This window comes from Enhydra lutris, unplaced genomic scaffold, assembly GCF_002288905.1.
Source record: "Enhydra lutris kenyoni isolate GAN:26980312 unplaced genomic scaffold, ASM228890v2 scaffoldscaffold15, whole genome shotgun sequence".
Lineage (NCBI taxonomy): Eukaryota > Metazoa > Chordata > Mammalia > Carnivora > Mustelidae > Enhydra > Enhydra lutris.
Genome location: NW_019154099.1, coordinates 2,559,287 through 2,585,970, shown reverse-complemented (window position 1 = coordinate 2,585,970; position 26,684 = coordinate 2,559,287). Strand labels below are relative to the sequence as shown.

General features: G+C 41.1%; 1 protein-coding gene across 3 annotated transcripts in view; it reads right to left on the bottom strand.

Moving 5' to 3' along the window:
• Positions 1 to 21,396, bottom strand: part of LOC111147065 (RCC1 and BTB domain containing protein 1) — a 50,792-nt gene extending 29,396 nt beyond the window's left edge. Inside the window, exons 1-4 of one of the 3 annotated variants that reach the window (XM_022502935.1) lie at positions 21,283 to 21,396; positions 4,992 to 5,067; positions 4,714 to 4,883; positions 3,973 to 4,123 (exon numbers count right to left, since the gene is read on the bottom strand). In XM_022502935.1, the coding sequence (XP_022358643.1) occupies positions 3,973 to 4,123; positions 4,714 to 4,839 (277 nt within the window). In that variant the 5' untranslated portion in view covers positions 4,840 to 4,883; positions 4,992 to 5,067; positions 21,283 to 21,396. Of the gene's footprint in view, positions 1 to 3,972; positions 4,124 to 4,713; positions 4,884 to 4,991; positions 5,631 to 21,282 lie in introns of those variants that run through there. The other 2 variants (XM_022502936.1, XM_022502937.1) reach the window with 2 other exon arrangements.
• Positions 21,397 to 26,684: the final 5,288 nt, after the last annotated feature.

Here is a 26,684-nt window from a genome sequence, read left to right as displayed (position 1 = left end):
ACGTGGGTCTCACCTGCAGACAGACAGCCAAGATCACCAAACATTTCAAGAAAGCCCCTAACAAGGAAAGTCAGAGACTGGGGCGCCTGGGTGGCTCAGTGGGTTAAAACCTCTGCCTTCGGCTCAGGTCATGATCCCAGGGTCCTGGGATGGAGCCCCGCATCAGGCTCTCTGCTCAGCAGGGAACCTGCTTCCCTTCCTCTCTCTCTGCCTGCCTTTCTGCCCACCTGTGATCTCTGTCTGTCAAATAAACAAATACAATCTAAAAAAAAGAAGGAAAAAAAAGAAAAGTCAGAGACCAAAACAAATTAAGGAGAAAGAAAAAAATCCAGGAGGGGAAGAAAAAGAAACACTGCAGAGAACAGAAGACAACATGAAAGTAACCCACGACAACCTCAAAGAGAAGTCAGTGAATCCATGACACAAGGACAGGAGGCTCAAGAAAGGCACACTGAGAGAACAAGGAAGAGAACAGGAAAATGTAACAGCAAAAACGTGAAAATGTGACATCAGAGTTGTAAGATAAAGTTGAAGAAATTTCCCAAAAAGTAGAAAGGAAACAAAATATAAAAAAGAGGATCAGATCAGAATCCTTTAACTTCCTTCCAAGAAACATTCCAAAAAAAAGAGAACAGAGAAAACAAAGAAGGGACATTATCCATGAACTATAACAAGAAAATAATCCAGGACACCTGAGTGGCTCAGTTGGTTAAGCGACTGCCTTTGGCTCAAGTCATGATCCTGGAGTCCCAGACTGAGTCCCGCATTGGGCTCCCTGCTCAGTGGGGAGTCTACTTCTCCCTTTGACCCTTCCCCTTCTCATGCTCTCTCTCTCTCTCTCTCTCAATCTCTCTCTCTTTCTCTCTCAAATAAATAAAAAAAAAATAAAAAATAAATGAAACAAGAAAATAATCTAGACATGAAGGAATTTCCAAACTGAAGAGTCAACAGAATGATCAATACAATAAATTAAAAACTGGGGTCCCTGGGTGGCTCAGCTGGTTAAATGTCTGCCGTTGGTTCAGATCATAGTTCCGGGGCCCTGGGATCAAGCCCCAGTGGGGCTCCCTGCTCAGCAGGTAGTCTGCTTCTCCCTTCTTCCCCCCTGCTCATGATCTCTCTCACTCTCTCACTCATGCATGCATGCTCTCTCTCATAAATTCTTTTCTTAATTAATTAAAAATTACCCACACCAGAGTACATAACCATGACTTTTTTCAGAAAACTGGGAATAAAGAAAAGATCTTAAACCTTCCAAAAAGGAAAAAACGGTCATGTGCAAAAATAGCTAAAGACAGAATGGCATCAGAATCTCAAGAGCAACCCTGATTTGAGAGGTGTGATGACTTTAAAATTTGGAAATAGGATTTTTAATCATGAATTTTAAGCCCAGCCAAACCACTGAGCAACTGCATGCATAAAATGAAGACATTTTAAGAGAATGTCTCAAAGATTTCTCTCACACCACCTTCCTTGGGAAGCTACCAGAGAATCTGTTTCATCCAAATAAGGGTATAATCTAAGGAAGAAGACACAGGATCACAAGAAATAGGGGATCTAGAAAGGACAAAGGTGAGGGGACTTCCACAGATGACAGTGAATGAAGTTCTAGGTTGAGAGCTGGGCGACAGGCCTACAGTGACCAGTCCTGGCTGGAACACGGGGATGGAGGGCTCCAGAGACAAACAGACAAATCAGAAGTGCTGAGATACATATACTGCTCTACTGACACATTTGGACATAATGACAGCCCTACAGAAAAATAAGTGAATGAATCCCAGGAAAACAAACAGTTGTACAGAAGGTGGTGGCTCAGCCAAAAATCACTGTTACAGTCTCTTAATAATGTAAACACTGAATATCGACCTAACCAAAATGGTGGTGTTGCTATACTGAAAGGACTGAAGGAGGAAAAGAAGGGGAAAGAAAGCTAACTTCTATCAGCCATGATAAAAAGTGGAAGAATAAGATCTAAAATTGAAAATTCACAAAGAAAGTGTATGTGTATTAATTTAAAAATCAAGATTAAATGTGAAGAAACACTTGAAGGGGTTAAAAGTGGTTCCTTCTGAAGGGTAGTTTCTAAGACTGAGGAGGGGCGAAGCAGAGGTCCTTCTGTTTTTTACTAAAATCCATACACTACTTGATGGTTTGAAGTGTTTTAAATGGTTTAATTTGTTTTAAAACTATTTGTTCGTAATACGTATACAATATGCACAAATATATGTGCTATACATACACTGATACATGATGTAGGATACATTTAAAGTATATTGTATAAAATGTATTATAACAATCAAAACGGAATTAAAGAAAATATTCCCACAAGAAAATCAGTTATTTTATTTATATTTTTATGTTTTATGTTTACTTATGTTTATATCATTATAACACTCAAGAGAGTTAAGACTACACGATCTGGACTCTGCAAATAATTCCAAGAGCTGTAATTTGCTAAGGTCACCACTTTGAAGAAAACCAAGAATTTAAATATATATGTTTTAGGGGTGTCTGGGTGGCTCTGTCGGTTAAGAATCCAACTCTTTGGGGGCTGGGTGACTCAGTCATTGGGCGTCTGCTTTCAGTTCAGGTCCTGATCCCAGTGTCCTGGGATCGAGCCCTGGATCGGGTTCCCTACTCAGCAGGAAGCCTGCTTCTCTCTCTCCCACTCTCCCTGCTTGTGTTCCCTCTCTGGCTGTCTATCTGTCAAACACATAAAATCTTTAAAAAAAAAAAAACAAGAATCCAACTCTTGATTTCAGCTCTGATCATGATCTCAGGGTCATGAGATCAAGCCCGGTATTGGGTTCCAAGCTCAGTGGAGAGCCTACCTGAGATTCTGTCTCTCCCTCGCCCTCTTCCCCTCCCCCCACTCACACATGAATGTGCGCACACGCTCTCTCAAGTAATCTTTATTTTAAAAATAAATAATATAAATGTATACGTTTTAGTGTGTTTGCTCTAAAAAACTGTCCCAGTGTTTTACAGTCAGATATCAGTAACCAGTTAAAAGTGGTATTTGTTAGGAAAAAATCAAATCATTAGGTCATGAGAGATGACAAGCAGAACCAGTCAGCAAAGTAGTAACTGCCTGAGAGAGCCAGTGTGATGCCAGAAAGCACAGTTACACAACACGGGAAGTGAGATCATCACTTCATTACGCTCAACACCAGTTATATTCTCACTAGACAATCACACTCAGATTTGGATCTCACAGCTTGAGAAAGATGCAGACAACTTGGAGTGGATTCAGATATGAATTAAAGGCAATTAAAAAGCTCAATACTAAGACCTCTGGCAATATCCAAGGAAGCTGATTCCTCAGTCTGGAGAGAGAAAGAGAAGCAAAAAAAAGCTTCCCCACAGAAAGCAGAGGGTCTCTGCTATAGAAAGAGTTAACATGCTTAAAATATTAAGGAAGAATTTAGGTTATATAGAACCTATTTTTCAGAGTCCTGGTTGTCCACAGTGCAGATAAATTACTAAAGAAGAACGTTACCGTGTCCTTCTTCAGTGATAGGAGAAGTAAAAAGAGTAAAATCTATCCCACATTCTTTCCAGATGGCACACACATGAATGCAAGGGAATAAACGAAGATTTCTTAAATTTGAGATTCAGGAACTACACAATAAAAGGAAAACCAGAATTATGTGTGTTTATAAAAACGTGCCAAATAAACCCCAAAAGTTGCCTTGCTACCATAAATCCACTGAAAAATTAGGCTGAAGAACTACTTCATTTGTTACATCTAATCTTTAACGACTTTACATTAGTATGCTAACGTTTGCTTAATTTGCAAGCAATATTATGGCTGCTCCAGAATTAACCTAAAGTGCTTAACAGTTTGGTATAGTTCTCAGAAATTAAGAAATAAACCATTCGAAATTATTTCATATGGCCCCACCTCCCCTTAGCTCAGAATTAATGCTTGATTTCCCACAATGTGAAAAGCTGACTTTGTTCCCTCTTTACCTTCAGTGCTGAGAAGGACATGTGGTCCACTCCCATAACTAAGGCTTTTAATCTTCTTTCCACATAAGGCTTCTAGCTTTTTGGGTATAAGTGTACTCTGGTTATCTCCAGTTCCTAGACAGTTACTATAGTTCAGGCCAAATACAAAGACCTAGAAAACAAATAGTTTTGTCTAAGTCACTTGGCCTAAAGTTACACAAAGGCTCCCTTCTCCACTCTGAAAATAAGACACACTCAAGTTCAGTGTGACAGCTCAGTAGGTAGGAAAAGATGGATCGCATTAAGAAAATTTCAAGCTCTGCTAACATTATTGAAGTTTTAGAATACGTGGCTATATTATGAAATTCAAAGAGTAGCAGAGGGTTGAGGGGTATTAAATCAAGAAACTGAAAAGAGAGAGAAACTGTATCAAAGACATGGTCTTCTTGAATTTCAGGTTCTTTTTATTCCCAACCTTTTCAGCAGATAAGGAGGTAGGCCTTGCTGGATCCATCTGGGATAGCGGTAGGAGAAAAGACTGGAAGGAAGGTAAGGGCCAAGGGGATAAAGTGCCAAAAAACATACCAGGGAAAGTGGAATGAATGTGTCTATGCATCTTCCACTGAATTAGTTCAAAACAGAGACTAATATGAGTAAACTTGCATTCTGGAAAGCTCAGCTGGGCACAACCTTTTCTTGGTCTTCAAACATCACACTTTAGAGCTCACCCCTATTCCACGCTGGGTTTTAAGAGATTCTTACCTCATCATTGTCAGTAACGTACAGTGCTTCATTGGCTGAGGTGCCAAAGACACATGCTTTCCGAATAGATGCAATTTCTTGAGGGGAGAGCAGAGTGAAGATTGGCCACTTTCCTACATCCACCATGACTCTGGCTTCAAGTAATTCCTATAAATAAGCCGACATCTCTGCTGCAACAAAAAAAGGCCCCAAGAAAAAAATTAAATAACCACTAAACTAACTTCCAAAAAAAGACACTGTGAATAAAAGAAAACCTAATTCCAAAAGAAAGTACCAACCTTTGGTTAAATGGATCGCTCACGTTCCCCAGCAACCTCTCCAGTCCTTCCTCCACTGTCAGACCTGAACTTTTTTCTACAACAAGAGAACAACTCGATAGAACCAGTTGCTGGTCTTACCAACTTACAAATCAGTGCTTATCTGTTACAGACATGCTCACTTGCAACCAGAGAGCAGATAATGGAAAGGCAACTAACTGGATGAAACCAAGGTCTCTCGTCAGGCAATTTTTCTTTAGGTTACTGAGATAAAAGTTAAAGGTTACAGTACTAGTTTGTCTAAGACACTCAATTCTTGCTCAGGAGAGGGAGGGCGGGAAGGTGTGTGCATGCACTGAATGTTACAAAAATCAGAATCATTACCTCTACTTCCCCACTGTCCTCCTTCCACCCCCAAGATGCACTCAAAGATCCCCATCCTTCATAGAAAATCACTGCCATGCCAAGCCACTGTTTAATCATGGCAATGGGACATCCCTCACGTAAGTCTAGAGTGGCAAAAATACTAAGAAGGACAAGACTAAGATATACTGAATGAAACCATAAAATAAAGTATTATATTCTAGTCCTAATTTCTATGACATTTTCTATATACAGATCAAATTTCATTTCATACTGAAAAGGTATCAGATGAACAAGGGAAGACAATTCACCCTAATCTTGTTGTTCAAGGTCATGACTATAGCCTTCATGCAAGCAGCAATTAGCTTAAATAGTATCTTATAAAAAGTAGACATAGGTATAAATTTCCATAAAACTCTAAACTTGACCTGTTTAAGGAGTTTTACACAAAGAATCCATCCTGGTCATGCCTCCAATTCTTCTAGGGTTAAAAAGTATTTCTAGAAATTCCAGGGAGCTGCACAAGCACAAAACCCTACCATGCCAACTGAGTTTCCATTCTGGCTCTCACCTCTAGAAACTGAAATAGAACCAGTTTATAAATACAACCAGGGTTTCCTAATGAGGTACAGAACTCCTGAAGTTCCTTCCTCCTCACTCTCTTCTCAGATCTCTAAAAATAGTCAGGAGAGCCAGGCTCAAGACCAAGGCCTTCTGGGCTACAGTACCTCTGATAACACCTAGAGAGAGCCTTGGGGCTTTGGTATACTTAACCAAGGCCTCAATTTTCACCATCCAGGGAGATTTTTCCCATGAGCACCAACTCGTCCAATGACAAGGACCAGATAACTACTATATACCAAGAATCACATCACATACTCAATAAGCATTTAACACGATCAGGACAGGCTATTCCCCATCAATCAGACTACTGGAACAACATGTGAATGTTCTGAGAAGTGTGCATAGGCATGTGCTGGTGGGAACAGGTAAAGTTTGAGGAAGGGTGAAAAACTAATACATAAACATGTTCAAAAATTTTGTTTCAACCAGTTCAAAGGAGTAAAGTAAGTCTCTCTACTTTATCCCTCCCCAGCCCTCTCCTCAAAGGCAACCACTGTGAACAGTTGTTTCTAATTCCTTCCAGAGACTGTGTATGCTTATAAAAGCATTTTGTGGATGTGTGTGTGGAAGCCTTTCTTCCCTTACTTAACAGTGCTTCTTGGAAATCATTCTATATGAGCACATGCAGATTTACTTCATTTCTTTTCAATGGTACTATGTAGCATTCCATTACATCACGTTAACAACTTACCTGCTTCCACTGAGAGACTGTTTAAGTCACTGCTAGTCTTTTCTTAACATAAACAAGACTCCAATTATTGTCTACATACATTATTGCACATACTTGTCTTTTTTTATACATGCATTTATAATATAAATCCCTAAAAATGGAACTGCTGGGTTAAAGTTTAACTGCTATTTTCTTAAAGATTTACTTATTTATTTGAGAGCCAGCAAGCACACAGTGGGGACGGAGGGCAGAGGGAAAGGGAGAAAGAGCCTTAAAGCACCACCTAGGCACCCAAATTGCTATTTTACCTTTTAACAGTTACCTCAAATTGTCCCTTACTGAAGTAGTACCAGTATACAAAATAACTACCAATGTATGGCAGTACCTGGTTAGCCATATCCTTACCACACGGTTTTATCATGGTGTCTCAGTTTTGTTTCAGCTTGAACTCCTCCTATGATGAGTGAGGCTGGGCATATTTAAAAAATAATCACAATAACAGCAATAATAACAACTGACATTTCTTGAACACAATGTGCCAAGTACTGCTCCTAATATTTTCTTTTTTAAGATTTTATTTATTTGACAAGGAGAGAGAGATCGCAAATAGGCAGAGAGGCAGGCAGAGAGTGCGGTGTGGGGGGAAGCAGGCTCCCTACTTAGCAGAGAGCCTGATGCAGGGCTTGATCCCAGAGCAGGGGATCATGACCTGAGCCGAAGGCAGAGGCTGAACCCACTGAGCCACCCAGGCGCCCCATATTTTCTATTAACTCATGTAAATCCTCACTTTATAGACAAGGAAATGGAGGCAAAGAGATTTCAAGAATTTGCTCAAACCATTAAGTGGCTGAATCAGAGCCTGAAGCCACACAATCCGGAATCTGGAATCTGCACGCACACTCTTGACCTCTTGGCCTCATGCGTCATCCTTTCACATAAAGTCCCTTTTTTTCTTCTGGTCTATTGTTCTTTTCTTTGTTCTTGATTTTTGTGTTCTTTGTATGGTAAGATTGTCTTAAATGCTCTTAGAGGTAACAAAAAAGATGCCACTTACCCTGTCCCACCCAAACGGCCTGACTTGTGTCTCTTACAAAACAGACAGGGAGGGGCACCTGGGTGGCTCACTGGGTTAAGCCGCTGCCTTCAGCTCGGGTCATGATCTCGGGGTCTTAGGATCGAGCCGAGTCAGGCTCCTTGCTCAGTGGGGAGCCTGCTTCTCTCTCTGCCTCTGCCTGCCCCTCTGCCTGCTTGTGCTCTCTGTCTCTCTGTCTGTCTGTCTGTCTCTCTCTCTCTCTCTCTCTCTCTGTCAAATAAATAAATAAATAAATAAAATCTTCAGAGAAAAAAAAAAGGGAAGGAGTCACAAGAAAGGAAAACAGTGTAAATGTCTAGAAGCAGATAAATCAATTCCACCCCCTCAAAAAAAAAAAAAAAAAAATCCAGAACTTTATTTTCCTAAAATGTGAACCACATCAAAGTTAGTCCTCACATTTAATATTGCATATAATATAGAATTTTAAATAAACAGGGAAAACGGGGGATTTAAATTAGCCAAAAAAATATAATTTACCACATTTAAAATTACAACACAAAGGGATACTATCATCAAACTTAAACATTTTCCTGACAACAGTACAATTATTCTGAAGTCATTAATCAGTCATGGGCAACTCCGACCCCAAAGGTTTGGTAAGCTACTGAAAAATCAGGCTTTCATAATGATGGCTTATTATATGAACTTATTATATATTTCATAATGATGGCTTATTATATGAACCCATTTCTAAATTACTTGAAGTTTTGTTTTACAAGATATTTCTCCAAAGGCTTATAAAATTAAAAGTTAAAAAACCAGGTCATGTATCTCATAGGTCCACACCATCATAAAAGCAGAAAGTATTAGCAATAGCCTTGGTATGGTGGAAAAGACAGTGTCCTGAAGCACGTGTTTTATTCCCAGGTTGGCTTTTAATTAATCAGTGTGACATGCCACATACCTTCCTGAGCCTGGGTCTCTCAAAAATCTGTCCTGTAAGATTCTATAATGTTATACTCAAGATGTAAAGAACAAGCTGCAGGGGATTTTGGAACACATAAGAACAAGGGCAGTAATGCTGCACAAGCAAGTAATCACTCCTAGCAACACGATCCTGTGAAGTAAACAAAGACCAGGAAGGAAGACAGGAACAGCGATGGAGAACAGATGCAGACATTATGTTAAGCAGCTTCACATATATTATTTCATTTAATCTTCACGATACTCTTGTAAGGAAAGTTATAATCCATTCTTAGCAAATAAGAAGTGGGGCTCAGAGGTAAAGTAACATCCCAAGGTCACAGAGCAGTGAGTGGCATAGTCAGGACTCAACCCCCAGCCTTCTGAGTCTTCTTACATCAGAGAACATCAGCCCTGGCCCTTCAGTAGTTAAACTTCTCCAACATTACTTCCTTCTGACTTTATCCAATAATGTACACCAGCATCTGTTTTTAAAATGCTTCAAATACAAAAAGAACTCCCCCCCCCCAAAATGTATTCACTAATAAGCCTCTATCTAGACTTGCCTGGTGAAACCTTGAGAATGTCACTCATTCCTTCCTTTTTCCGAAAACCACTAGGCAGCACATCCTGGAGACCAAATGCAGGACCCTTTGTCCTCAAGGAGCTCACAAGAGTAGATGAACGCAAGGTGCCTCCTTGGGCTACAGACTGCTACAGCACAAGGTTGTCTCCCTTAGACCATGTTCAAGATGAGCAGCTGATGACACGAACAAGGTATCCTCAGAATTCAGACAAGGTTCCCCAAGAAGTTTTGTGGAGGTATTATAACTCAGGATGTACTATCTGCTGTAAGGAATAGATCAGTTCTGAACGTGGGCATGTGGTGTCTCTTTCCTAGGGCAGTATAATATAAATGCAAATTCTACCAACATTCCCTAATTAACTCAAAATTATCACCATTATCATTACAATTAGATTACTGTGGTGAGATGTTGGGGGCAGCGAAACCTTTGCTAACTAATATTAAGAAAAGCATACTAAGATAAGTATCATTCTATCAACTTCTTATGTTTGACCCTCTACCACAAAATTACAAAGTGTGTATACTACAAATCCAAAAGGCTAAAGCAGTTGGAATCACTAGAAATTAACTAGCATTTAATCTGTTATGAAATCTATACCAGGCCCAAGACTCACCGTGCCTAACAATGAGTCAGAAATATAAGGATCAGTCACAAGAAGAACAGTATTAGGACAGCTCAAATGTCTCATGACATCTACTAAATTTGCCCAAACAAGAAGTATTAACAAATTTGTTCTAACTGTATGGATTACACTGAAAGGTATATAAACATAGTTCAACATCCTTTCACTTAAGTCATCATGCTTCAAATAGTAATATTCTATCAGAAGCCACTACTAATAGGAAAGAATCTTCATATGGCCTGCTCAACCTGGGCCATCCTGGATAGACACATACTCTGGAAAGTATTCAGCAGTGATTTTTAAGGAAGGTAACCCAATGCTTTTCCTTCCATAGTACTATGACACATCCCTCAAATGAAATATCCCAAGAGAGATGCTAATACTAAACTATGAGCTTATTCTTATGTTAAAAACAAAACAAAACACCCTGCAAAACCACCAAGTGCACCTGTAAGGCTTAGCTATGTTAGAAAACAGTACGAGCTATGTGATTAAAATTTTAAAAAACATAATACATACAGATAAAGGACACATACACACCAAATGTATTTCTCTAGTGAGATTAAGAGGTGATACTTTCTTTGTACTGCTCAAATATATTCCACATTTCTGTAACAAACACTTTGTGGCCAAAAGATAAGCAATTATTTTAAATGAAAATAAAAGCTTAGTTATTTGAATTACATATACCCCTAAACTGCTAAAGTTTAAAGAGAGATTCTTGCCTTAAATTTACAGCCTAGGATGGCAGAGTGTTTCAAGCAAATCTGTAAAATGAGTTATTAATATAAAATTAAATGTAGAAATAGGAATGTAAAATGTTATAGCCAATGTAGAAAACATTATGTCAGTTCCTCAAAAAATTAAAGACAGGGGCTCCTGGGGAGCTCAGTGGTTGAGCATCTGCCTTCGGCTCGGGTCATGATCCCAGGGTCCTGGGATTGAGCCTCAAATCGGGCTCCCTGCTCGGAGCGAAGTCTGCTTCTCCCTCTCCCACCCCTCTGCTTGTGTTTGTGATCTCACTGTATCTCTCTGTCCAATAAATAAAATCTTAAAAAAATAAATTAAAGAATTACCATATGATCTAGCAATTCTACTTCTAGTATAAACACAAAAGAATTGAAAGCAGGGACTTGAATAGACAGTTGTACACCAATGACCAGGGCAATGTCATTCACAATAGCCAAAAGGAGGAAAACTCAAATATCTATAAATAGATGCACGGATAAACAAAATATGGTATCTACATACAATGGAATAGTATTCGAACTTAAAAAAGAAATGACTGAGACATGGCATAATGGGGATGAACCTTGAGAACATTAGGTTAAGTGAAACAAGCCAGACACAAAAGAACACAATTGTATGACTCCACTTACAGGAGGTGCCTAGCCTAGTCAAACATATAGAGAAAGAAAGAATGATAGTTGCCAGCAACTGGGCAGAGATGAGAATGGGGAGTTACTGGTTTAATGAATACAGAGTGACAGTTTGGGAGGATGAGAAAGTTCTATGGAAACAGGTAGTGGTAACAACTGCCTACTAATGTGAATGTTCTTAATGTTAGTAAACTGTATACCTACCAACAGTTAAAATAGTTTTTATGCTATGTATATTTTGTCACAATTTGTAAAAATCAAGTTATGGGGGCACCTGGGTAGCTCAGTCGGTTAAGTGACCAACTCTTGGATTTGGCTCAGGTCATGATCTCAGGGTGGCTCTGTACTCCTCCTCCTCAGGGGGGAGGAGTCCACTGGAGATTCTCTTCCTCTCTACCTGCCGCTCCCCCACACATATGTATACTCTTTCTCAAATAAATAAATCTTAAATAAAATTATGATCCCCTATTTACATCAAACCTGCATTAATAAACTCAAAGACATAATTTATTTTTTTATAGATTTTACTTATTTATTTGACAGAGAGAGAGAGAGAGAGGGAGAGAGAGAGAGAGAGAGGGAACATAAGCAGAGGGAGTGGGAGATGGAGAAGCAGGTTCCCACAGAGCAGGGAGCCTGATGATGGGCTCAATCCCAGGACCCTGGGATCATGACCTGAGTCAAAGGCAGACATTCCATGACTGAGCCACCCAGGTGCCCCAAAGATATATATTTTAAAATTAAGTTTCAGTCCTAAAAAACATTTTTGAAAAAGTACAATCATAATTCATTAATTCTGTCTTGGGAAGGCAAATTCAGATTAAAGAAATCCTGAATGGAACATTTCTAAAAGACATATAGCCTTCTTAGAACTTTCCAGCATATACAGCAGTTCAAACTAAACCAACTATTTGTTATGACGACCAGTCCTTCTAGGGCTTGACTGATAATCATAGAAATGAGTTTCAATGAGCATGTCCATTATATTAAATAGTCACCTCTGAAGTACTTCAGTACGATAATATTTTTTCTTTTTGCAACATTTTTTCTGCCCATTATTTAGGAAGTACTCTCATAAAAAGCATTGATGTGTTCACCCTCCATTATCACTCACTGTGCATTAATAGATGAATCAATGATTTCTTGTTTTTTTGCCATATGGAAATAAAGCAAGAGTAGAAGAACAGAAATGAGAAATGAAAGCAGATGATGGAAAAGAGTCTTAACGCTTCAGAGGATAATATGCCAACCCACTTGGATCTCCACATTTTCTCTGACACTCAAAAATATATCCCATATTCCCACAGACTTTTTCTGTGTCCACTGGTACTCTGGATCAAAATCCCATTCCCTGGATGGCTTTTCCTAGTGACAAGCACTGTCCCTCAGAAAGCTCAGGGCATGGAGAAGAAAAGGTTATTTTTATTTTACACTCTGAAAGCAAATTTAGACAAGAGGACAAACACAGACCTTCCAATTTTAGAAATCTACATTTGGAACTGGAAGACTAAAGGAGTAATGTAGCAACCAATCTTTTGATCCCTCTAATTTATTTTCCCTTCCCCTAGGAACCAAGTAACTGTTACAGGTTTACTTTACTGATCTAGCAAAAAATATATTTGAATACACTTACAAAATTTTTTTAAAAACAACAGGAAATAGAGAATCTATTCCAGGAAAACTTTTGATAAAATAATGCTCTCAATAATAGTAGCAATTAGAATTATAACTTACAAGCCTGGGGCTTCCACACAGATCTCAACCTTCATTCTAACCAGCACATATGTGGCGACAAAGGAGACGGACGCCACTGATGGGAAAGTACACCTCAGAACCTGTCTTCCCCTGGCCTAAAAGCTTGCTAAGGAAAAGAGATCAGAAGAGTGTGAACAGCCCCACAGAACTGGTTAGCACCAAGATCCTGACTCCTTTTCTGCTGTCATTCTTGGGGCATGAAGCAAGCTTGTATCATTCCTTATCATAGAAGCTGACAGTCTCACAGTAAACATAAAAGACTCTAAACGCTGAATCAATCCATTGGAAAGGGGCCTGTGTGCTCTTTAGCATACAGGATATAGCCTTTGAAACAGCTATGTCAAATATGGAAAGTTTTTTTTTAATTGCAAAATAATTTATTTAAATTAAAGCATTTACATGTATACTGAAAATCTCTAATAGAAGTTTTTCCATTTTCACAAAGTGGCTGGGTAATTATTTATTATCAGCTTAAGCTGCTAAGCTGCCTTACAAAAGGAATTTATTTATAGTTAATGAGCTATTGATAAAGTCTAAGATGCCTCACCAAAAAAGCACTACTTTCCGATAATATGAACAAAATAACAGCACATATCAACTCTTCTTCTGACAATGACCCCACATACCAGGAGGAAATCATAAAGAGCAATACATTCGTGCTCCCTGGCTCTGGGGAGATGACAGTCTAACAGAAAGATCCTGGCAAGTGGGAACCTAGAACACGAGCAGAATAACAACGCAAACAATGGAATACCACACACAAACATATGGTCCGTGTGATATGTGTCAACGTATAAATGGAAAAAAATTACTTGCACAACCGTCAAAACTATGTGAAAATGATGTATTCTAGAAAAGCGCTACATGAAGTCCCAGAAATCAACTTCTCAGTAGCCTAACAGATGATAAAATGTAAGCATTTCCTCAGTGAAGATCAGCCAGTTTCCTGCAGGAATAAGTGTTTTTCATAGCTTTCTTCCTTTTTCACCAATGGAAGTTCCTGTTTGAGCACAAAAGATTTAAGTGTGTAGCCATCTTTCTCTATTTTTGAGTTCTGTTTTTCAATTCTAGTAAAACTTCCAAATAGACGAGTTCTAGGGTTTTGGGTAAATTTAGGGGGTGCAACTTCACAGCTTGTCATGTCCTACATCTGTGCTACAGCAAAATAAATTCAAGAAACCTCTGAAGTTACAGAAGAGCTAAATGTTACTCTCATCGATTTCTTCTATACCTACTCTGACGAGCTTTTTAAGACTGAACAGATGCTACACCTCTGACTTCGACACCAAATGTATTTCCAAGGTCCAGACACGCCTCTAAGACAGGCTCAGCCTCAAAACTTTATAAAGAAAAATACACTTATTTTTTTTTTAAAGATTTAATTCATTTATTTGAGAGAGAGAGAGCGAGCAGGAGCGTGCGCACACAAGCCAGGGGAAGGGGCAGAGGGAGGAGGAGGAGCGGACTCCCCACTGGGCATGGAGCCCGATGCGGGGCTGGATGCCAGGACCCTGAGCCACCCAGGCACCCCTAAATAAAAATACACTTTAAAACTACTGCACCAGTTCTATGGTATAAGTACTGCAAAGAAACAAAGTTTCAGAGATTTACTGAGATACTGATACTTTACTGTCCGGGCTGCTGCAATAGCTGTCATCCACTTCTCTTTTCTGCAAGCTTACCTTACTAGAAGAATGAAGGGGAATGTCCTGAATATTTGACGAATTCCACAAAGACAAAGGGCTCCAGAATGCCACATTCTCCAAAAGAGTTTATGCCATCCTTCACAAAGATGCAGATGCACAGGTGACAAGGCAATCCTCCTACCTTCATTTAAAACAGACTGATGTTTTAGAATTTCCGAGCACTCTGCCTCATCACTTTTGTTCAAATGTATTACTCACTGGAGAGGACATCTGTCCCTTCCCAATTGCCAGTAAGTTGCTTTACTTGAAACACAATTTGCAATTATGGCCTCTAGAAGCAATTCTTTACCCCCATCATCCAAGGGCTACTCTCATTTCATTGCACAGAAGCTTTAGGCAATTCTAGGACATAGGGAATCTGACAGCTCATTGTAAGTGAAGAAATAATTCAACTGAGGCCAAGTGCTCAGGTTAGAAAAGCAAACAACCCACGTGGCAATAGTATTAGCAGAAAAAAAAATTTTTTAAAGATATCCAGGGTTGTAAAGCTGACTGTAATCTTATAGAAGCATTGCTTTCATGATACACTTCTATTTTTAAAAGGAAACCAGAAAAGAAAATTTCATGACTTGAAATAATTTCTGTAGTTTTGTTCTTCATCGCACCAAACAGACAAAGCTGTGTAAAACAGATCAAGTAAAAATAGATGGGTCAAAAGTCTGAAGAAATGGATAGAACATAGTAATACATGATTTTATTTTTCTATTGTGTTCAAGGCTGGAATAGAGGGATCCAAGCTCAAATCCATTTATGGTATCATGAACCTTTCCTATGTGAAAAGCTCTAATGTGATTTCATCTACTAGTCTCTGCCATGTTAAAAGTATCAACCAGGGCACCTGGATAGCACAGTAGGTTAAGTGTCTGCCTTTGGCTCAGGTCATGATCTCAGAGTCCAGGGACTGAGCCCCACATGGGGCTCCCTGCTCAGCGGAGAGTGTGCTTCTCCCTCTGCCCCTCACCCTGCTCATGCTCTCTTTCTCTCACTTCCTCTCTCAAAAAAAAAAAAAAACTTTAAAAAATAAAAATAATCAACCATACCCTGCGATGGCCTAAAGCCAAATTAAAATTCCAGCAGTAGACAGGCAGACCCATACTGTATTCATTCAATAAATGTTTACTGGATGTCCACTAGGTAAAAAGGACACAAAGCCAACACTGCAACCCCTTCCTGGACCCTAGCAGAACTTACACGGAGTCAGAGGAGTCTAGGCACGTAAACAGATGTTCACCAGAGGGGCCACTGCTCTGATGGGAAGGTGTGAATGCCATGGGAACACCAGAATCAGGAAGTGTCAACTACCTGCAAAAAGCCAGGCAGGGAACAGTGAATATGTATACGTCAGATGGAAGAACTGAAAGAAATTCAGCATGGCACTAGCCAAAAAGCTTAGCCTTTATCCTAAGAGCGACATTTAATCACTGAAAGACCTTAAGCAGGGAAGTGATCAGATGTAGGACTGTTCAAGATTACTTTGGCTGAACGTAGAGAGCAGATGGGGATGAAGGAAAAGAATTCAGGGGGAGCCTAAGGTGGCTGCGGTAAGGCAGGAAAGAAAACAGCCTGTACCAAAGAAATGGAAATGGAGCAACCTGGACAGGAGACAGACTCAAGAGGATTCTGTAACTGACTGACTGGGAGGAAAGGAGCTGAATAAGGGAAAGCGAGAACCAAGCGTTACACCCAGCTGCTCAGCAGAAGTAACTGAGTACAGCAGTGCCGCTCACTAGGGCAGAGAATACGGCCAATTCCAGAAGGGAGAATGAGGAATTCTCCCCTGGACATGTTAAGTTTAGCTACCTATGGGAAATCAGAGTGGATATGTCCAATAGGTAGATTTACACATCTGAAGATCAAGAAAGATCTGGATTGGAGATCTGGAAATTCGGCATGAGATCACCCAGGGAAAAGCATATGGAGTAGGGAGAGAGCAGGATCTTGGAAAGAACTCTAAGAAAGTCCAACAGCCCAGAGACAAGGAATACCCCTGCAGAAGAGACTGTGAAGGAATAGGAGGAGTAGGAAGAAAACCAGCAGAAAACAGTGTCCTGGAAGCCTAGGGACATGAGTATCACACAAAGGAGGTAGTGCCAAGCTCTAAAGCTGCTGAAACCAAACAAGGTAAGGACAAAGAAAGGTCCACTGGATTAACAAGAATCATTCGCAACTTCCACAAGAAGAGTTTCGGTGAAGCTGTGGGTGGACACGGCCAAACTGCATCAGGTTGAGGAGCATGCGAAAGGCAAGGAAAGGAAACAATGAATATAAAGAAACTGTTCACTAAGTTTGACTGTGAGGGAAAAGAGAAATAGGCAGTAAATGTAAAATGGGCTGGAGCTGAAGGACATATTTTGGATGATCTCTGTTTTAAACATATTAGAGATCTAAAAATATTCGTTTTAACAATTTATTTTCAAGTAATTTCTACACTCAATATGGGGCTTGAACTCACAACCCTGAAATCAAGAGCCACATGCCCTTCGGACTGAGCCAACCAGGTGCCCCCAGAGATGAAAAATGTTTAAATGTTAATGGGAAGGAGCCAGTGGAGAGAAAGATAAGGACATGACATAACCACTAAATAAGGTTTCTGAGAAAGTAACAAGAAGTGGAATCTGAAGCACAGGTACAAGACAAGCTGTAGAAGGGGGGAGAGTCTTCTGCGAAAACACAAGAAAAGAAAAGGATAGATATGGATGGAAGTGAGTTTCAAGGTCGGGGCACCAGAAGTTGGAAGCTATTTCTTTTTCTCTTCTTCTCTTCTCTTTCTCTACCCCTCCCTCTACGTTTTTCACTTCCACCAGCAGTTCATGAGGGTTCCAACTTCCCCACATCCTCGCCAACACTTATTATTGTCTTTTTTATTATAACCATCTTAGTGGGTGTGAAGAAGTATCTCACTGTGGGGTTTGATGTGCATTTGGGGCCATTCTCTTCTGAGGTCAACTTTTTCTCCCTGGGAGGAAAGACGACTGAATAGAGGAACCTACAGAGGTGCTAAGACAGAGCCCAGTGGAAGTTGGAAACCTTAAGTCTGTAGAAGTACCCATCTGATCTCCTATGAGTTTTTCTTCTCCAGTGAAGTATCTGTTTTTCTTAAACTGATCTAAGCAGACTTGGAATGGGAAGTTGCTCATTTAAACATAATGAGACGGGGCGCCTGGGTGGCTCAGTGGGTTAAGCCTCTGCCTTCAGCTCAGGTCATGATCTCAGGGTCCTGGGATGGAGCTCCGCATCAGGCTCTCTGCTCAGCAGGGAGCTTTCCCCTCTCTCTCTGCCTCTCTGCCTACTTGTGGTAAAAATAAAATAAAATAAACATAATGAGACAAGTGTTCCCGAACAATAAGATCATCTGCTTATTGAAAGTCCCATAATAGACACATTTGAAATGACAGTCTGCATAAGATTCACTCTTGTTGACCCTTGAGAACAAAGCACCTCACAAACATCTGTTCACTGCAGCAGATCTTACATCTGTACCGTATGTATTTACAACTACAATCATGGTACTAAATCCATCAAATGGCAAACTGCAAGAAAACACCACATATCCATCAGCTCAATAATGGGTAATTCCTTTAAAACATGTTAACTGATTTTTGATGCAACCAGTGAAAGATACTGTCACACCATTCAGTGAAACTAATTCAGTAGGTATATCCTTACGGAATAAGGATATAAAGACTGAATAATTTAGAGACTTCTCACTAAGGCACACTACTGCATATGCTGACCTCAATTTTGTGCTCACAGATCATATCTTGGGACTGACTTATATGTGAACCAGATTTACACCACAGATTTTATGACACAAGGTGCTGTGCTGTTGTCTCAATCATGTTTTGCTGACTAACATACAATCCCAAAACTCAGTGGCTTAAACGGAGAGCTGTTTGTTATTTCTTTGAATTCTGTGCTTTGAGCAACTCAGTTGAGGTTACTCATGAGGGAGGCAAAGGGAGCTTAAGTAAGGCTGAAAAGGGCCTCACTCACATAGCTAGGCCACTGCGGGTGGTCTCTCCTCCTAGATTTACCTGGAGCAGCCAGACACTCCATCTCTTTGATGGAAGGTAAAGCAGTCAAGCATAGGCTATGGGAGGAACTGTTGGCAGTGATCTTGGAAACACTTCACCACAGCTGTTAACAATGTTACTAGATGTTTCCACCATACTATTTGGGTTCATGACTGAAGCACTAGAACTGGAGAGACTTTGTTCAACTCCAAAACTAAAACTTCTTAAGCATTGAAAAGGACACCTCAGCAAACATACTCTTGCCCCTGTGGAATGTTAATCTCAGGAAAGCCACGGAATCTTCTTTTCTGGGGTTGTGGGAAGTATAGATACCATCTTTTGGGAATGGCCTGAGTATAGTCTTTCCCAAGTGAAATTCATTATCTCCTCAAGTCCTTTCACACTTTACGATTTGTTAGGTATGCATGAGTATGATCTCATTTATTAAAATCTAACACTAAAAAAAAATAGAGATATCCCCAGCTATTTCAACTCTTGATATTCAAACTCCATCTAAACTCAAAATTATCTAAAAAGATCTGGCTAAGTTCCTCAATACTCAAACTTTTGCTATTGGCTCTCCTAGACTCAGGTATAAGCTAGATTTGGATATCACATTATCTCTTTTGACTGGAAATCTCACTATCTGAACACAGCAACCCAGCAAATTTGTATAGTAAAAAGGATGTATGTCCCAAAATATTAAATGCTGTTATCTTCAGATGACATAATTACAGGTGATGTACATTCTTTTTTATGCTTCTGTAGTTTCTAAATTTTCTTTCATTGTTTCCTGGCAAGATTAGAAAAAAAAAAAAAGTCTATATTGTGGACTTACTATACTTGGAAATTTTAAAACATTAAGTCCATACTGTGGGTCAAACACATAACTGACTTAGATAATCACTTGATTAATCACTTGATTAACTGACCTCCTCTATGAAATATATTCTGGTTAAACTCAAACAACATTCATCATATGCCTCTTGTGCATTCCTCAACATGTACACAATATATAACATTTTTAGGGTTTTTTTTTAAAGCCACAGAATATCTTAAAAAATATCTAGAATCCTTGAGCATCCACACCTTATCTATGATGCATGAATTACTGTTTAATGTAGTACACACAGAAAAAAACAGAATAATAATAATGGTCTTTGATTTCCTTTCAGTTTCGTCTTCCCCACACTGACTTTCAGATAAAGGAAGACACTGTCTCAGACTTCCCAGCTTGAACTGATTAATAAAATGAAGCCAAAGGTCTTGCTAGAACATATAGGCACTCTTTATTTTTAAAAATTTAAAATAATATTTAAGCTGCAAACTTGATAGCTTTTTAAGGCTAGTTGCTTTCTGAAGTTCCCAGAATTTGATCATTTCGATCACACCCATAAAAAAATCACTGTAGAAGAAATCTCTTTAATGATTAATATCCTTCCTCCTCTTCTAGAGGGAAGAAGAAACAGGACCTGTCCAGAAGTACTTAATAAATAGACTGGTATTCCCACAACGGATTAAAAGATACCCATCTCACAGTTTAACTGCTATATTAACGGAATGGAAATGCACAGTTACCTACTCGACCCTGAAAGCACTTTAAAGAGGTGAAATTCACCTTGTGTTCAGTTCAAATGGATACTTTGTATAGTTTAAAGCACATTATAAACTGCCCTCAGGGTTCGCTCATTTTTCCACTCCCTTCAGCATGATACACTCAGTGTTTTGATGTTACTATCCCACAATGCATAAGTCTGAAAATCTTTCTGTCTCCAAGAACTATATTCCCCCCAACACAGGCCAAAGTCAGATAAGACTTTGAATCTGGTTTTTAAGCAGTATTATAATATTGCTTTATAAAACTGTAATTCCCAGCTGCAAAGATGACATTGGAATGTCTCGCATGCAAACAAATATACACAAAAAGCCACTTATGAGAGAGGAGAGCATGCCTCGATGGTCATCGCCTATAAAATAGAGTAGGTAGCATACCCTAGTCAGGACAAGAGAAATATTTCCCTCAGTTCGCCGCACTCCTGGATAAAGGTCCCTAAGTGCATGCCCCTTCGCGGAAACCGTGTTGTGGGAGAAAGGGAAACGGTGGAGAACACGGTTTGTGACACCACTACCCTCCGGAGGTGAAGGAGGAGATGGAACGATCTCGGGAAGGGCCGAGTGAGGATGGGGAGGAGAGTCGGAGGGGAGGTCTTTTCTCAGCAAAACAGCGCCGAGAGCGGTAAGAGGCTTCAGCTGGGAGCAAAGCCGCGTCCAAACAGCTCAAAAAAGGGAGCCGGGAAAACTTTCGCCAGCCTCCCCCCAACCCTTTCTCTCCTCCTCGGAAGAAACGCCAGCAGAGATGCCAACGGTGCCTTGTCTGGCGGCGCAGACATCGGCCAGGACACAGCGCCCCGCGGACCCGCCGCCGGGGGGGGCCGGGAGCCCGGGGGCTCGGGGGCCCCGGGGACCGAGGCCCGCAGCCGAAGGGAGGGAGCGGGTAGAACGGGACGCGCCAGCCCGGCCCGTCGGGAAGGGAAGCAAGCAGAGGGGCAGGGGCGGAAGCGGCTCCCGCGAGCTCGGGCCCGAGCCTCACCGGCTACCTGGGACGGCAAGCCGCTGTCTCACGCAGTCCCGCCGGGCCCAGCCGCGGGAATCTCCGAAGCTCCGCCGGCCGGAGAGTCGCCTGCGAGCAGCTGCCGGGACGCAGGGCGAAGGGGAGGAGCGGGGGGCGGGCGCCAGGGGCCGGGCCGCCGGGTCACGTGGCCGGGCCGCCTCACGTGACGTCGACGCCGCGCGCGGGGCGGCCCCGGGCTTAGCCTCCTGACAGGCGGGGGCTGCGAGCGGGTGTTTCTGGGCTCCGGGGCGGGGGTCTTTGAGGAGAGTCGCGGTGGAGCTCGGTGACCGCCGAGACTCGCAGGCTCTTGTCTCAGGGAGCCATGGACGCTCGAGGGGCTGGTTCCCGCCGCACTCCCCGATGGTTGGTTGAGCCGTGGGTTCGGCCGGCCAGCCTCCCCGAGGGACCCAGGACGGAAAAGCGACTGGAAACTGCTCTCCCCGCCCCGTGGCACGCCCTGCTCCCTCTGGGCTCCCCAGGTGGTGCTGCTGGGGACAAAGGGTTTCGGAGGAGAGGCTCGCTTAACTCCAGAGATGTCTCCCACCGCCCTTTCCTACCCGTCCGAGAACAGCTGCGCTAGGCCAGAGGGTAGGGAACGTGGCTAGTGCCCCGGGATCAGGAGGAGGGAGGGAGGGAGGCATAGGGCCCAGGTGAGGAAAGGAAGGCAGACCTACCGCGGAAGCATGCCCCCGGGGTGGTAAGGGACCTAAGACAGCAAATGACCCAACCCTTTTCTTACTATAAATTGTAAACTGAGGCCGGGGTTGCTTTATGCTGCTCCAGCGTGTCATCTGTTGAGACCGCAATCATCTTTATAAAGTACTGTATGTACAGCCTTTTGAAAACTCCAGTGGGCTCCATAGGCCACAGGATAAAGTCCAAACTTACCGGCATAACTTTCTAAGCAATCTTGTTCAAACTTACCTTTCCCACTTGAACTCCCGTGAATGAACAGAAAAACATTTCCAAGTATCACCAAACAACTCAGTTAATCCACTAGAAGAAGGCTGCTTTTTCGCATCTTCTGGCACTTGCTCAGCAGTGCTCTAGGCTCTGGCTCCAGAGAATTCCCGATTTCCTAGACTACTCAACTTTCATTGGATTACTGTTTCCCTAAATTGCTTTACTCACCTTTGCAGTCATTCATTCCTCCACCACTCTCTGTAGTCACTACCCCTTCCTGCTTAAATAAAATCAGAGTCAGACAGTACTTAAAGCATTATAACAGATTTTATTCAGAAACTATTACAATAGTGCGATCAAACCCAATTGTATACTGAAGTCTCTTTTCTCCTATTGCCAATAGTTCCTGAATAAAATCTGCTTTACTGCTCTAACTATTGTGGGGTTCCAGTTATCTTTAACAACAGCCCTAGGTACTCATCAGTCTCCTACTCATCTTTCAAAATCCAGATCAAATACCACCTACTCTTATCTTCCTTCTCTGCATCCTCCTCCCTGTTTCAACAGCTTCAGCAACTGAAATTCATTCAGACAGTGTCAGCAGTAACTTCTTCCTGATTTCCTGGCAACTATATATTCTGATACATAAGTCTCATACTGCCTAGAAATGTACTGTACCTTTTGTATAAGAGGTGAATTGTCTATTGCTATCTTCTTCCTTAGATTATGAAGTCTTTGAAACAGGACTTCTGGGCTTAATACAGCGCCCTCAAAATCCCCTGAGTGAAGGTCAATATGGTAAACCCTCCGTAGCCACTGAATAAAGTGGCACCACCAAGGTTGTAACAGTCAGTGATTTACTAAAAATTCTTTGAGCTTACTTTGTTAAAAAAAAAAAAAAAAAAACCCATACACAAAAACTGAAGTCAGTTTCTTTACGCTACTGATCAAAAGAGCTTCTGTAAAACATATTCGTTTGAGAAAAATATTGAGGTTTGGGGTTTGAGTCATCAACTATTTCCTGAGCTCTCACTGCTTATCATGTGCTAGATGCTATACTTGGAACATCTTTAAGGATAAAAGGTTGGGTAAGATGTGGTTGCTGATCTCAAGGAATATGAAGTTTGTTTCATTATTCCAGTACAGCGTGAAAAGTATGCCAGGTGAACGCGAAGGAAGCACCACTGTTAGAAGGCCAGGAAAAAAACTTCCTGGGAAAATGTATTTGGAGAACATGTAGTAGTTAGATGGAAGGGAGAGAAAGGCCTTCCAGAAGAGAGAACAGTGTGTTCAAAGGTAGGAAGGCATGAAACAGTATTATTTATTTAGGAAAAGTGAGCAACCCTATATAGCTGGAATTGGCGACCTCATTTACCTCTGGGACAAAGGAAACCTAATTGGTTAATATTGCTGTACTTGAAAGACTGATCTATTTATTAGTATTAGTGTTATTTATTGCATTAACTTTCCCTCAGACAAATCATAGACTCTTAACCTAAAATTGGCCTGTGGACTAGTGCTAGGTGATTTTTTAACTTTTTTTTTTCCAACTCAAAAGCTCTGTGTAATTGTTATCTAAAAGTAGCAAAATTACTTGTTCCAAACAAGATTATTTAGAGCACTTTAAACTACTGGGCAAAATAACTCAATTTACAGGTAGTGCTTTAAGGAAGAAACTGGATTCTACCCAGTTTCTACCCAGCGGGGAGGGAGACCCCTCTTAGTGTTCATGCTAAGACAGGACTATGCTTGCAAAAAGTATCTGTCAAGAACCTAATGAGTGGTGCCTGGGTGGCTTAAGCATCTGCCTTCGGCTCAGGCCATGATCCCAGGATCAGGCTCTCTGCTTGGGGAGTGGTCTGCCTCTCCTTCTCCATCTGCTCATCCTCTCTCTCTTGCTCACTGTCTCAAATAAATAAATGAAGTCTTAAAAAAGAAAAACACCACCCCAATGAAATACAGTTAGTGTAAGCTTTAAGGTAGAGTGGGACGTAGGAGAACAATCCTAATTACAATTGGGAGGTTCAGAATTTCATTTTAAAAGTAACGTCTTGGGTGCTCAGTTGTTAAGCATCTGCCTTTGGCTCAGATCATGAACCCAAGTGTCCTGGGATCGAGCCCCACATCAGGCTCTCTGCTCAGCCGGGACCCTCCTTCTCCCTCTGCCTGCTGCTGCCCCTGCTTGTACTCTCTCTGTGTCAAAAAAATAAAATTTTAAAAAAGTAATCTCTCAGTAAATGGAAAATTAGAACATCATCTTTTGTTTGCTCCCTTTTCCTCCAGTGTGCTCTTCTGTGAGTCTCAGTTTGGCCAGATTCAGTGCCACTTCATTCAGCGGGACTAGCTAACACTTGATGGCACACCTCTTACACAATCTTCTTTGTCAAGAAAATCTTCTGAAGGTCCCTTAGGCAGATACTTGTTTTTCATAGGCCACTGGAAAATTCTTAATGTTGGGCAAGCAAAACTAAAAGAGATTTCAGTTACTTCTTCAAAGATTTAAATATTAGTTCTTCTGAGAGAATAAAAACAGCTGGGAGCACCCAAATTGTCTTCACCTTTTCCTTTCTTGTGATTGGTCAAGACTGAGAGAAACAAGCCAGAGAATGAGGCACCTGGGTGACTCAGTTGGTTGAGCATCCGACTCTTGGCTCAGGTCATGATCTCAGGATTGAGGAATTGAGTCCTGCATCAGGCTCCATGCTCAGTGGAGAGTCTGCCTGAGATGCTCTCTGTCCTTCTCCCTGCTCACGTGCACTCACTCTCTCTCTCTTGCTCAATAAATAAACAAAATCTTAAAAAAAAAAAAAGAAGCAAGAAAAACATCAACTCTTGTAACAGCTAAATAGGAAACATTTATGTCCCTATATAAGATTGCTTCCCTGTTTATGTAATACACAGTTGTAATACACAGACATCTGTCCTGACAGCTGCAAAAACAATATAATTACTTTGAGAGTCAAGGATGGCATAAGCCTTAGGATTTTAAGTGATTTTATAGATTCTACAAAAATATAGAATCTACCTAGAAAGAGATTCCACCTTGATTTTCTTTTTTTTTTTAAGATTTATTTATTTGAGAAAGAGGGAGTAAGGAGTGAGGGTGGGGAGGGAGGGGCAGAGAGTGAGGGAGAGAGAGAGAGAATCCCAAGCAGACTCCCTGCTGAGCAGGGAGCGGAGGAAGGTTTCCTGTCGTCTCACAACCTGGAGATCATGACGTGAGCTGAAATCAAGAGCTGGACACTCAACCAAACACCAGTTGATTTTCCATTAGCTTAACTGAACAGGTAAACATGATCAGTCACAATTAGTTTTACAACTTCAATTATTATCAACCAAACTACTTTGGGGATAATTTCTGCTCTTATGGCTGGGATAAATAAACATGAAACAGGGAAAGGAGAAGATTGAGCAAAATGGTAATGGAGAATTGGAAAAGAATGTTTATGCTACTTCCATTTTTCTATCACCCCAAGAACACATAAATAAGCAAACAGGTGTCTTAGCACTGGATAGGTAGTAAAGTACTCTGCAGGTTGATTTCTTCCCCTGCACTGAGGCCGATGCTATGCTGAACAGGTGACATAAAGACATAAACCTACTCTGTTCCCTAGATCAGGCGTGAGACCCTCTGAAGCACAGCACTTGTGTGTACGATGCTTCTACGTAAGACCACCTTCTGCATAAAACTGATCCAAGACACTCTGTTTAGAGTTACTTCCTTGTCCTTGTCCAGATGAAAGAGCTTGTTAATATAGAACCCCTGCACCGTCCACCTGAACTAATAGTGCTGTATTTACTTTATTCATCAGCAGGGGTGCTGGGGCCACCTTCATCTAGCTATGGCAGCACCATCAGGAGCAACATAGTTCATTAGGAAGCCACCAGCTTCTGGAGGAGTTATGAGGTCTTTTATCTTCCATGGAGCTAGATTTTTGGCTGCAATGGACTCTGAAGCAGGACTGATCCTCTGGGTATTAGTATGTATCTTGATGACTTCCTGCAGTGATACTAGGGTGATGATGGGGGTAGTGGGAATATTCCCAGATGGGGTTAACTTCATTGGTTTGGAATATTGCAGGTGATGTTACCTGGGACAAACAAAATGACACTATGAGGAAACAATCAGACAAACCCAGAATGGGGAACAAGAGCACTCCTAGCCTTGGTCTCTTCAAAAAGTTCAGTCTGTTGGGGAAAAGGAAGAGGGGGACTGTTCCAGTTTAAAAGATACTAAAGAAAAGTGATATTCAAGTGTAATACATGAACCTTGGGTGGAATCATGGTTGAAATGTTTTTTTTTAAAGCTGTAAAAGTTTTTTGTGGAGAATCATAGAAATTTAATATGGGCTGAATATTAGATATTGGATGATTTTTTAAAATATTTTTATTTATTTATTTGTCAGAGAGAGAGAGAGCACAAGTGCACAAGCAGGCAGAGGCAGAGAGAGAAGCAGGCTCCCTGCCAAGCAAGGAGCCCGATGC